Consider the following 11,470-nt stretch of genomic DNA (forward strand, 5'->3'; position numbering starts at 1 on the left):
GATGGCGCCATTTTCCTCATGTTTAGCCTATGGAGCAAATACAAGCTTTTCCCCTATTCTCTGTATTATAGAGACCTGCAGGACAACTGAATAAATGATGCAGATACAAGTGAGTGTGTGAGTGTGTGTGTGTGTGTTTTGTATGTGTATTGAGAAATGTGTGTGTGCGCGTGTAAAACAACCAGCAGTGGCATTATGTAAACAAACATTTAATGGGTTAAAATCCTGAAAATTAATGATTTTTTTTTCTCCCCAATTTGGAATGACCAATTCCCAATGCACTCTAAGTCCTTGTGGTGGTGGAGGACGAATCTCAGTTGCCTCCGCGTCTGTGACCATTAACCCACGCATGTTATCATGTGGCTTGTTGAGCGCGTTACCGCTGAGGCTTTACGCCATCCACGCACAACTCACCACACGCCCCACTGAGAGCAAACCACATTATAGAGAGGGCCAATTTGGTTGCTAAGGAGACCTGGCTGGAGTCACTCAGCACACCCTGGATTCAAACTCGCGACTCCAGGTGTGATAGTCAGCGTCAATACTCACTGAGATACACATGCCCCAATTAATTCATATTTGGTAGTTATGATCATTGAATTCAGTGAAAGTGGAAAATAGTATTAATATATAACATTTTTATGGCAGTTTTTTGACAGACATTTTTGTCCTCTAAGGTCCTGAGTGTTTTTTTTTTTGACACTGCACAAAAAATGTATGTATTAAAATCAATGTTGATGCTAATCGGGTGGGAATCTGGGTATCTCAGCGAGTATTGACATTGACTATCACCCCTGGAGTCGTGAGTTTGAATCCAGGGCGTGCTGAGTGACTCCAGTCAGGTCTCCTAAGCAACCAAATTGGCCCGGTTGCTAGGGAGGGTAGAGTCACATGGGGTAACCTCCTCAAGGTCGCTATAATATGATTCTTGCTTTCAATGGGGCGTGTGGTAAGTTGCACGGTGTCATGCACGAGTCACGTGATAAGATGCGCATAGGTGGAGGCAACTGAGACTTGTCCTCCGCCACCCGGTTTGAGGTGAGTAACCGCACCACCACGAGGACCAACTAAACGTAGTGGGAATTGTGCATTCCAAATTGGGAGAATAGGGGACCTCTGAGTAAGTTTTTTACATTGACGCACAAGGGGTAAAATAGTGTTTAATAGTGGAATTCCTGGTGAACAACTACACTAGCAAAGAGAGATCCACCTCACAGCGTCTTGCAGCCAACAAAGCACAAGTCCGTGCAACTTCTTTCATGACGCAATCGAGTCAGTATCCCTGCACCCTCAAATGACATATATTTGCATATATCTGAATATTTTGCAGTAAACTTAAAATATATTGTTTCTATACTTCTAATCAACAACCTAAAATCAATAGTTTTATATATTTACTTAGTTTTTTATTTGATTAGTTAATTCGCAATGCCTAATGGGATTGTAGTTCATGCCCTCGTATTTGGCCTAATATGTTGGAAAATAGCAATTAATTAATTTTCAGAGGTACCTTCATATTCTTACCCTTTTTAGGGTTAGAAAAACCCCTCAGACGCTGAAAATAACGGCGTGACGGTCAAAGACATCAGTCTAGCACGTGTTTATATAGAAAACAATAGAACAAAACTACGCAGACATACGCAAAAATGTGTTTGATCCAAACAGTTCATAATATCCCTAGAATATCCTCTTACAGCATATTCATTGCTGTAAGAGAGATATTTTATTTTAAATTTCACTCCAGGAAACTCCATGGACTTTTATTCTATTTATCACGTCATTCTGCTTCCGGTTGTAATTAGACCATCGCAATGGCTCAAGGCAAACAGAAATTTAAATCGCAGCGACCCGGAGGAGCGAAAAAACAACATGACAAAACGAAAGGACCCAAGAAAGGAGGTAAAAACATTAATGTATTTGTAAACAGACTTACTGTGAACTTCCAGGATAGTCAATTAGAGGCTTTTTATTAGCAGCATGCTAAGTGAACACGTTGCTACAGTACGCATGCGCATGATTGTGTAAAAACACAGTTCAGTATACTGAGTTTACTATGTTTATTACAGGAAGGATAATCGCACCCAAGAAAGCTCATGTGGTCCAACAACAGAAACTCAAGAAGGTAAAAACATCTGCTGCGTTAAGATGGTGTATCTTATTTAAAGGTGTACTCGGCATTTTTTTCCTTATTAAAAATGTTTTGCTTCTAAAGAAAAGTGTATTTAAAAAAAAACCTAGGACCATTCACATGAGATTAAGACTCCAGTCATATCCGTAACTTTATACATTTGTTTTATTCTTACTCTGAGACGGTCTCCTCATGGGGCGGCCATGTTAGGATCACATTAGCACCCGCGCAGTAAGACCTGTTATTGGACACTTTCGTTAATGATTTAAATTAACCGTGGTTGACTGTGAATCAGTTGCAATCTATTGACTTTTATGATGCTGCGTCGACGCCGAGATGTCAACATAAGTCTAAGATTACAAAAAAATAAAAAAAAGTTACTCGGCGCAACTTTGAAATCTCCTTTTTCTGTACATAAACAAAATACTGCAATGGTACTGCCATATTTGTACTATTTTTAACACAATGCATGGTAATACCATGTTCTTTGGACATGTTCAGTTAAAGTCAGTTTACATACACTTCGGTTGAAATCATTCAAACTCATTATTTAACCACTCCACCGATTTAATATTAGCAAACTATAGTTTTGACGCGTCGTTTAGGACTATCGTTTATCTACTTTGTTCATGACACGAGTCATTTTTCCAACAATAGTTTACAGACCGATTGTTTCACTTTTAATTGACTATTATCACAATTCCAGTCGGTCAGATGTTTACATACACTAAGTTAACTGCTTGGAAAATTCCAGAAATTCTTTAAAGTCTTTAGACAATTAGCTTCTGATAGGGGGTGTACCTGTGGATTTATTTTAAGGCCTACCTTCAAACTCAGTGTCTCTTGACATCATGGGAAAATCTGAAAAAACGGTGGATCTCCACAAGTCTGTTTCATCCTTGGGAGCAATTTACAAACACCTGAAGGTGCCACGTTCATACAAACAATAGTATGCAAGTATAAACACCATGTGACCATGCACCCGTCACACCGCTCAGGAAGGAGACTCATTCTGTCTCCTAGAGATGAACGTAGTTTGTGTGAAAAGTGCAAATCAATCCCAGAACAACAGCAAAGGACCTTGTGAAGATGCTGGAGGAAACAGGTGGACGAGTATCTAGATCCACAGCAAAACCAGTCCTATATGGACATCACCTGAAAGGCTCAGCAAGGAAGAAGCCGCTGCTCCAAAACCACCATAAACAAGCCGGACTACAGTTTGCAAGTGCACATGGGGACAAAGATCTTACTTTTGGAGAAATGTCCTCTGATCTGACGACACACTATTGAACAGTTTGGCCGTAATTACCATTGTTATATTTGGAGGGAAAAGGGTGAGGCTTGCAAGTGAAGAACACCACCCCAACCGTGAAGCATGGGGTTGCAGCATCATGTTATGGGGGGGGCTTTGCTGCAGGAGGGACTGGTGCACTTCACGTGTATTTGACTAAGGTGTATGTAAACTTGTGACTTTAACGGTAGCATGAAAGCATCATTGCATTTAACTTGGAGTGTCTTTTAAATACTGTGGTATTTTAATTTAGTACCACACACCATGTTCTGATATATATTTAATATTTTCCAGTTAATGTGATCTATTTGCATGATAAATGGTGTATAGCTATGTAAAGTGTTTATTTTATGTCCTGTGACTGTAATGTTTTTTTGTAGTTCACTTAAATGGTCCCACAGTGTGACAACTGAATTTTTAAAAGTACAAATATTCCATGTTGTCTCATTTAATATGAGCTGCATGTATAATCCTAGCACAAGAATTGCATATGGAGGATTGTTTTTGTTTTCCGCAGGATTTGGAGGTGGCCATCAGAAATAAGATTGAACAGGAAGTGACACAGAGGGCCAGCAACTCCATGCATAAGAAACTGAGTGTCCTGAAGACTGCAGCAGTGAAGAGTGCATCAGGACCCCCAAAACCCACTGCTGGATCGTCCAAATAACACACCAGAACCTGTTCGGAGCTCAAGATGCGATGAACTGCTTACATGCTAACAGTGTAATTTGCTGTATGGACACTAGGTGGCGCTAGAAGCCATATTGTAAAGTCTAAATGTTTGACAGTAAAAATGTTTGAAGAAATGTGGCTTGATGTTTATACACTGCAGATTAGTTTTACTGCAAGAGCAGACCTTTTATGACATTCATTTAGAGCTTATTTTTATATTATAAGTAAAATGACAATTGTTTGTGATCTTTATGCAAGTTTTGCATGGATAAATGCCACTAATGTTTCTTTAGAAAATGTTAAAAATGTAAAATTGTCTCTCTGTGCTTGAATGACAATGCGTTCATTACATTACCATTGATCTCTTTGGAAACAGTTTTATTAAATTAGTTTGAAAGATATAAAGGCACAACTGGAGACTACAACAGGGTCAGAAATGTACTTTTTTCAATGGCGCAAATTCCCGAATAGTTTTTTTTACTTTTTATGAGGGCAATTTGAAAAAGTAAAGAAAACCAAGTCATTCTTTTATGTAAAATGTTTGAGTTTAAATCGCCTTTCTAGCAAGTCAATACACTGGCGGCCAACTTTGGAAGGCTTATGGGAAGCTATTTCCAATCATGACCGTGCAACTCCTATCTACTCGAATGGGGGAACATTGAAATCTCCAAAATGGTGGGTCAAGATTACGATCAAAACACATTTAAATTCAGAAAGACACTTTTACCTGTACGGCGTGACTTTCATTCTACATCCGTTGACCATCAGGCGATCCAATTTCTCCCATTCATTTTAATAGAAGTGTCCCGGCTCTGCTATTACGTCTGGTTTAAAGGTTCTTTAAGCCATTTTAGCTGTTCTGGAACTTCCACGAGACTGATCCTTTAAAATAGACACACCCCCTATTTCTAAAACCCTGCCCTACAAAGATAGCATTGAGACTGTCGGCTCCGCCTTCTCACAGTTGTCAAAACAACAGTAGAAAAGTAGTGCCATCAGCTGACAACTGTTATGAATATAAATATGACATTAAACCTGAATGAACCACTTCAACAGCTATACATTGGGAACATGTTTACATGCACCTTTAATTAGTTAATGTAAATTCCAACTTCAGTAAGTTTGTAAACTTTATTGGACCCTCCGGTTGACCAAAGTGGGGTACGAAGAAAGTTTACGCTTGCAGCATTAAAGTCTCTGTATCCTGAAGTCAGGCATATGAGGTGTCATTTTGAAGCTTAGAGTCTGAACTTTCCTGAGATAAACATCACTTCTGCATTTATGTTATTTAAAATAACAAAATACAGCCACAAAACATTCACATTGAACATTAGCGCCCCCTAGAGGTAATGGGGTAGAAATATTTATCTAAAAATGAAAGTCCTTTAGTTGGCACATAAATGGGCATGTCATATATCAAATGAAAGCTCTCATTCTCAGCAATGTGACAGTATAGTTTATTTTGTTTCTCTAACACCACAGTTGTTTTTTCAAAACAATCACAAAGTGAAATATGATTTCTGTAAGTCCTCAAATACAAACGTCCCATTTATGCTCCGATAACTGCTGCTGTAAGCCTCAAAAACTTTATATCTGCTTTTACCTTTGGGAGCAATTTTTTACTTGTTTGTGAGCTTGCTTGTGTGAATAATCTAATGTTATATCTAAAATATGCCATCCAAAAGAAAAAGCATGCAAAACAAATAATCATACAAAATGTTTTTGACTATTGTAAATAAAATATGGATTGAACCTCCAAAGGGGAGGATCTCAGCTTTCTAATGACACCTAGATTGAGCTTGTAGTCCACTCAGAGGCCGAGATATGCAATGAAATAATGAGGGTGTTGCTTGAGCTGAACATTAGACTGAATGTCTATGGACGAGCACATCTGTGAGGGGGTAAAATGTGTTAGAGCGCCCCCTACAGTTCACATCTGTATATTGTGATGGAGAAAAAAAATATTCTAGTGTTGAAAAAAATGTGCAATAAGTCCACAGTATGTGTGAATGGTGCGCTTTTAAATTTGAGTGAAAAAAGATGGGCGCCGGCCCAAAAATGCACCAGAGTATAAGGGGTTAATGTAAAAAGGCATCAAATAATATAAACATACAAACTATCAGAACAATCACTTTGAGCTCATACTAAATACTACTAGGGTAAATATTTGAAAAACAAGTCAGTATCACACCTCAACCATTTAACTGTCATGCAAAAGCTCTTAATGGTGCATCAGGGTGGATGGACTGGTATTAGATGCTCTGGGCTTCTGCTGTCAGTTTATGTCCTGAGGAGTTCTTGTAATCTTCACATGCCAACCAAAACTCCAGATTCTCCTCTCTGAACGCAGGAACCAGCAGAATGCCCGAAGGCCCACTGCAGAGAGAGTTCAAATGAGGATGGAGATGATGAACGTTATAACTGATACAACTCAAATATATGATTTATAGAAATCACTGTACTGAGATCACTCTGTATGGTGTTCAGATGGACTTTAGGAAATTAAACCACTGGAGTCTTATGGACCACTATTAAGCTGCCTTAATGTGCTTTTTGGAGCTTCAATGTTTTGGTTACGATTCACTTCCATTGGATGGCATGAGGGTGAGGAAATGATGAGATCATTTTCATTTGTAGGTGAACTATTACTTTAATAACACTATCACTAAACTCATTATTTAATGGCACTGGTACACAAAATACTTTTTAAGCCACTGTAAGTCTGAAGTCAGAGCCAAACTGTTGTGTTACCTGTTTTTTGGCCAGGTGAGATGGTGTAACCCTAGTGCCCTTTGCCCTGAAACACACACAGTTGCTAGGGTGTTGTGGGTGGTTGTCAAGGTGTTGCTATGTAGATGCTAAATTGTTTTGAGTGTTTCTGTGTGTGTTGCTATGTTGTTACTATGCAGTTGCTGAGTTTTTCTGAGAGTTTTTTGGCATGTTGCTTTTTGGTTGCTAGGGTTATTGTCAGGGTGTTGCTATATGGTTGATAAATTACTCTCTTTTTTTTTTTTGGTATGTAACCAGGGTGTTGCTATGTGGTTTCTAAATGTTCTGAGTGTTCTTTTGTATTGTTGTGCAGTTGCTAGGGTGTTGTGGGTGGTTGTCAAGGTGTTGCTATGTAGATGCTAAATTGTTTTGAGTGTTTCTGTGTGTGTTGCTATGTGGTTACTATGCAGTTGCTGAGTTTTTCTGAGTGTTTTTTGGAGTGGTTGCCAAAGTGCAGTTATGCAGTTGATACATTTTTCTAAGTGGTCTTTTAGTGTGTTACTATGCAGTTGCTTGGATGTAGTGGGTGGTTGCTAAATGTTTCTGAGAGAGTTTTTTGGCATGTTGCCTTTTGGTTGCTAGGGTTATTGTCCGGGTGTTGCTATATGGTTGATAAATTACTCTCTTTTTTCTTTTGGTATGTAACCAGGGTGTTGTGTTCTTTTGTTGTGCAGTTGCTAGGGTGTTGTAGGTGGTAATCAAGGTGTTGCTATGTAGATGCTAAATTATTTTTAGTGTTTTTTTGTCTGTGTTGCTAGGCGGTTGCTAGGGTGCTGTAATGCAGTTGCTAACTTGTTCAGAGCTATTTTTTGGTGTGTTGCTATGCAGTTGCTAGGGTGATGTGGGTGGTTGTCAGGGCATTGCTACAGTATGTGGTTGCTAAATTATTCTTTTTTTTGGCATGTAACTGTGAGGTTACACTGTGAAGTGTTGTGTGGTAATGAGGGTGTTGCCATGTGGTTTATTTTGTGTTGTTTGGCAGTTGCTTGGGTGTTGTGGGAGGATTTCAGGGCGTTGCTATATAGTTTAAAAAAAAAATGTGTGTGTGTGTGTGTGTGTGTATGTTGCTATGTGGTTGCTATGCAATTGCAAAGTTTTTCTGAGTGTTTTTTGGTGTGACACTATGTGGTTGCTAGGGTGCTGTGGGTGGTTGCCAGGGAGTTGTAATGCAGTTGCTAACTTGTTCTGAGTGATTTTTTTGGTGTGTTGCTGTGCAGTTGCTAGGGTGTTATGAGTGGTTGTCAGGGTGTTCCTATGTGACTGCTAAATTATTCTCTAAACCTACTGTATTCTTTATGAACTGCCAGGAAATTACTTCATTAGCCAGTCTTAAAAATAAACATCTAAATGATTGTGAGAAAGATCTTGCTGATTTTATTTGTATTTAATTTTATTCTTGACTCAGTAAAGTTGCAGCTAAGCAGATCAGATAATTAGGTGCACATTCAACACTATTTGTCAGTAATTGCTGAAGGACCGAGGCGGGCTGGAGATGTATGTGTGCATGCTCTCGTGTCAGGCGGTGTGGTGTAATCTGAAGCCTCTGTTGTATCGGTTCACTGCAGTACTTCAGGTTTGAGCTGCGTCTCTGCCCACGGACACTCGCATTCGGAGAGTCTGACATATTCAGCTCATGCATGAAGCAAAGTGCCGTTTGCTCCGTTCAGTTGCGTTTGTTTGAGGATCCGAGGTGCGTGCATTTCTGGGAAGTGTTGAATTCACGTTTGTGATTCAGGCTTCCTGGTTCTTGCGGCGGTAAGCAGCTGTTTCGAACCAGCAACTACGCGCTTGGAAACGCGAGCTTTCGGGACGCGAGGGGCTTTTACTTCGCCAACAGCTCATTTTTGAAGTCTAATCATCGTTTGGCACGTCGCACCGTCTTCCACCCGGTGCGCCGTGGGGTTTATCGTGCCAATGCCTCTCCTTGCGTGACTGCGTGTGGACTTAATCATCATGGGTAAACGCGGATGGCGCTCGGGTTGGACCCGGGCGCGATGCCAGGACAGCGGGGTCGATCCCGAACGCGAGCGGCTCTGGGCCGAACTCTTCGAGCAGCTGGATTTGAACAAGGACGGACGGATCGATGTAAACGAGCTACGGGTCGGGCTTGCCGCCCGGGGGATGTCGTGGAGCTCGGTGGAGGAGGTACGTAAGAAACCCTACACATACACTCAAAACAGAAGGGGAAGGTTAAATGCACCGGCCGGTGGTGAGCTGGTTTTCTAGGTGTCAGATTCATAACCTGCACCCCTACATCACCTGATCTCTTTCCTCCTTGACAGTCTTCCAGCGACACATTCGTAACGGAAAGCGAAAATGTTGTCCGACGCGACGCAATAACAGCCAATCAGAACATAGGTAAAAAATACAGCAGTGTGATTTGGACCAATTAGATTTTACTGTGGGCGGGGCTACCCACAGCGACGCGACAGAAGTAGAAATCAAGCGACTAACAAAATATAATGTTGTCCAACACAAGTTTCCAGCGACTGCGCGACAGAAAACAATAACAGCCAATCAGAACATAGAGTTTGGGCCAATGAGATTGAATTGTGGGTGTGGCTCCCCAGCGCGATGCAACAGAAGTAGAAATTAAGCTACTGTTATATCGTAGCATGTATCGCGACTGGTAGAACGCAGCGGTCTGGTTCCGGAAGCATTTATCTCATACACTAATTGATTTTCAGCGATAACTTATAAACCTTTAAAGACAGACATACCGTGAGCTACGAGTTTGTTCATCGATGGTATATGCTTCCATTGAAGCCATCCGTCCGCGTTATCTCAACTTCATTGTTTAAAAATCGTGTTTGCTAGCGGAATTCATGGTAAACGACTGCATTACCCATGGTACAGCAGACAACCGCGGCCAACGAAACCCGTGAAACATGCCTCGGAGTGACTGGACGCACTGTGAGTGACGTAATCATGTCGGTCTCCCTTCACCCTTAAATTACTTACTGTATATATTTACACATATCGGAATATTTTGCAATAAAGGTCAAATATATTGTTTCTATACGTATAACCAACAACCTAAAATCAATATTTGTATATATTCCCATAATTTTTTATTCAATGATATAATTCGCTGAATTGAATTAATTGCTGCATGTCGCCAAGCCACTGTACTGTTAGCCGCTAGTTGCTAGTACTCGACAGCAGTTTCCAACTAGGTCAGCCATCGGCTAGCGGCTACATTGGTGGTCGCTACATCACAATACTGCCTACTTATATAAAGTAAGCAGTGTTGAACGCCGCTGAACTTCGTCGCACAGCCAACGGTTGCTTTCGCTCTTTGTCACTGCTGGTAGCCAACTCTCATTAAAAATGACTTGCTGTCATTTTATTGCTAAATATGGATGTCAACGTCAACACAATGGAAATTGCTTTATTTATACTTTTTTTCTGGTCTGGTTCTAACAAAGTGTAAGATCAAAATCCCTTTCAAGGCATGTCAGTGTGGCCGGTCCTTCTCACCCCCGCTGTGAACGGGACTCGAACCGACGTCTCCGGTGTGGGAGGCAGGTGCGCTAACGAGGAGGCTAATGGCTACAGCCTCTAGTGTCAGTCACTAGTGCATCTCTTGAGGCCAGGAGGGTGAGGTTTACAGACTGCACAGCTATCCACCAGCTGGCTCCCGTTACACTCCTCCCCTAAACCTCACTCCCATCTTGGTCACAGCACTACTGTGGCCGGTTCTTCTCGTCCCCGCTCCGAACAGGACTCGAACCGATGTCTCCGGCATGGGAGGCAGGTGCGCTAACGAGGAGCCTAAAGGCTACAGCCTCTAGCGTCAGTCGCTAGTGCATCTCTTGAGGCCAGGAGGGTGAGGTTTACAGACTGCACAGCTATCCACCAGCTGGCTCCCGTTACACTCCTCCCCTAAACCTCACTCCCATCTTGGTCACGGCACTACTGTGGCCGGTTCTTCTCGTCCCCGCTCCGAACAGGACTCGAACCGATGTCTCCGGCATGGGAGGCAGGTGCGCTAACGAGGAGCCTAAAGGCTACAGCCTCTAGCGTCAGTCGCTAGTGCATCTCTTGAGGCCAGGAGGGTGAGGTTTACACACTGCACAGCTATCCACCAGCTGGCTCCCGTTACACTCACCCCCCCTAAACCTCACTCCCATCCGGGTCACGGCACCACTGTGGCCAGTCCTTCTCGTCCCCGCTCCGAACAGGACTTAAACCGACGGCTGGCTCCCGTCACATCAGTCCACTCAATGGCAGCTATTTTCTATGTAAACAAGCGACATGAAATCACAGCTCCCATCCACTTGAATGGGTAAAGATTGAAATCTCCATGATGATTGTTCAAGATTACGATCAAAGAACAAATTTCAAATCAGCAGTAAAATCTGACAACACTGGTTGCACATGTGTGTTCTCGAGTTGAATGATAGGTGACGTCTTTATCTAAAACGTGACTGGCTCTTTTACTTGTAAGGCGAGACTTCCTTTCCTACGCCCGCCATATTGGGTGTTCCAATTTCTCCCATGCATTTTAGTACAAGTGCTCCATCTTGGGCTAAATAGTTTCTGGTGGAAAAGAGTGCAGTGTTGCAGCACTAATGGACCAGTTTATGAGCGCTGATGTTCATGATCTC

The 11,470-nt window shown here is 41.8% G+C and overlaps 1 protein-coding gene and 1 pseudogene across 1 annotated transcript; both read left to right on the forward strand.

Moving 5' to 3' along the window:
• The first annotated feature begins 1,774 nt into the window (after positions 1-1,774).
• c5h19orf53 (chromosome 5 C19orf53 homolog) lies at positions 1,775-5,768 on the forward strand. Its single transcript, XM_052127276.1, has 3 exons — positions 1,775-1,899; positions 2,067-2,122; positions 3,937-5,768. The coding sequence occupies exons 1-3, from the start codon at positions 1,812-1,814 to the stop codon at positions 4,084-4,086; spliced, it is 294 nt and encodes a 97-aa protein (XP_051983236.1). The 5' UTR covers positions 1,775-1,811; the 3' UTR covers positions 4,087-5,768.
• Positions 5,769-8,353: 2,585 nt separating this feature from the next.
• LOC127644424 (calcium-binding mitochondrial carrier protein SCaMC-3-like) overlaps positions 8,354-11,470 on the forward strand; it is a 13,609-nt pseudogene continuing 10,492 nt past the window's right edge.

Source organism: Xyrauchen texanus, chromosome 5 (assembly GCF_025860055.1).
Source record: "Xyrauchen texanus isolate HMW12.3.18 chromosome 5, RBS_HiC_50CHRs, whole genome shotgun sequence".
Classification (NCBI taxonomy): Eukaryota; Metazoa; Chordata; class Actinopteri; order Cypriniformes; family Catostomidae; genus Xyrauchen; species Xyrauchen texanus.

What these genes read in the sequence shown, in the direction of transcription:
- c5h19orf53 (XM_052127276.1), top strand. Translation starts at nt 1,812, where the DNA reads ATGGCTCAAGGCAAACAGAAATTTAAATCGCAGCGACCCGGAGGAGCG. An exon ending in GAAAGGACCCAAGAAAGGAG is followed by an intron (nt 1,900 to 2,066) that starts GTAAAAACATTA and finishes TGTTTATTACAG; the next exon opens with GAAGGATAATCGCACCCAAG. An exon ending in AACAACAGAAACTCAAGAAG is followed by an intron (nt 2,123 to 3,936) that starts GTAAAAACATCT and finishes TGTTTTCCGCAG; the next exon opens with GATTTGGAGGTGGCCATCAG.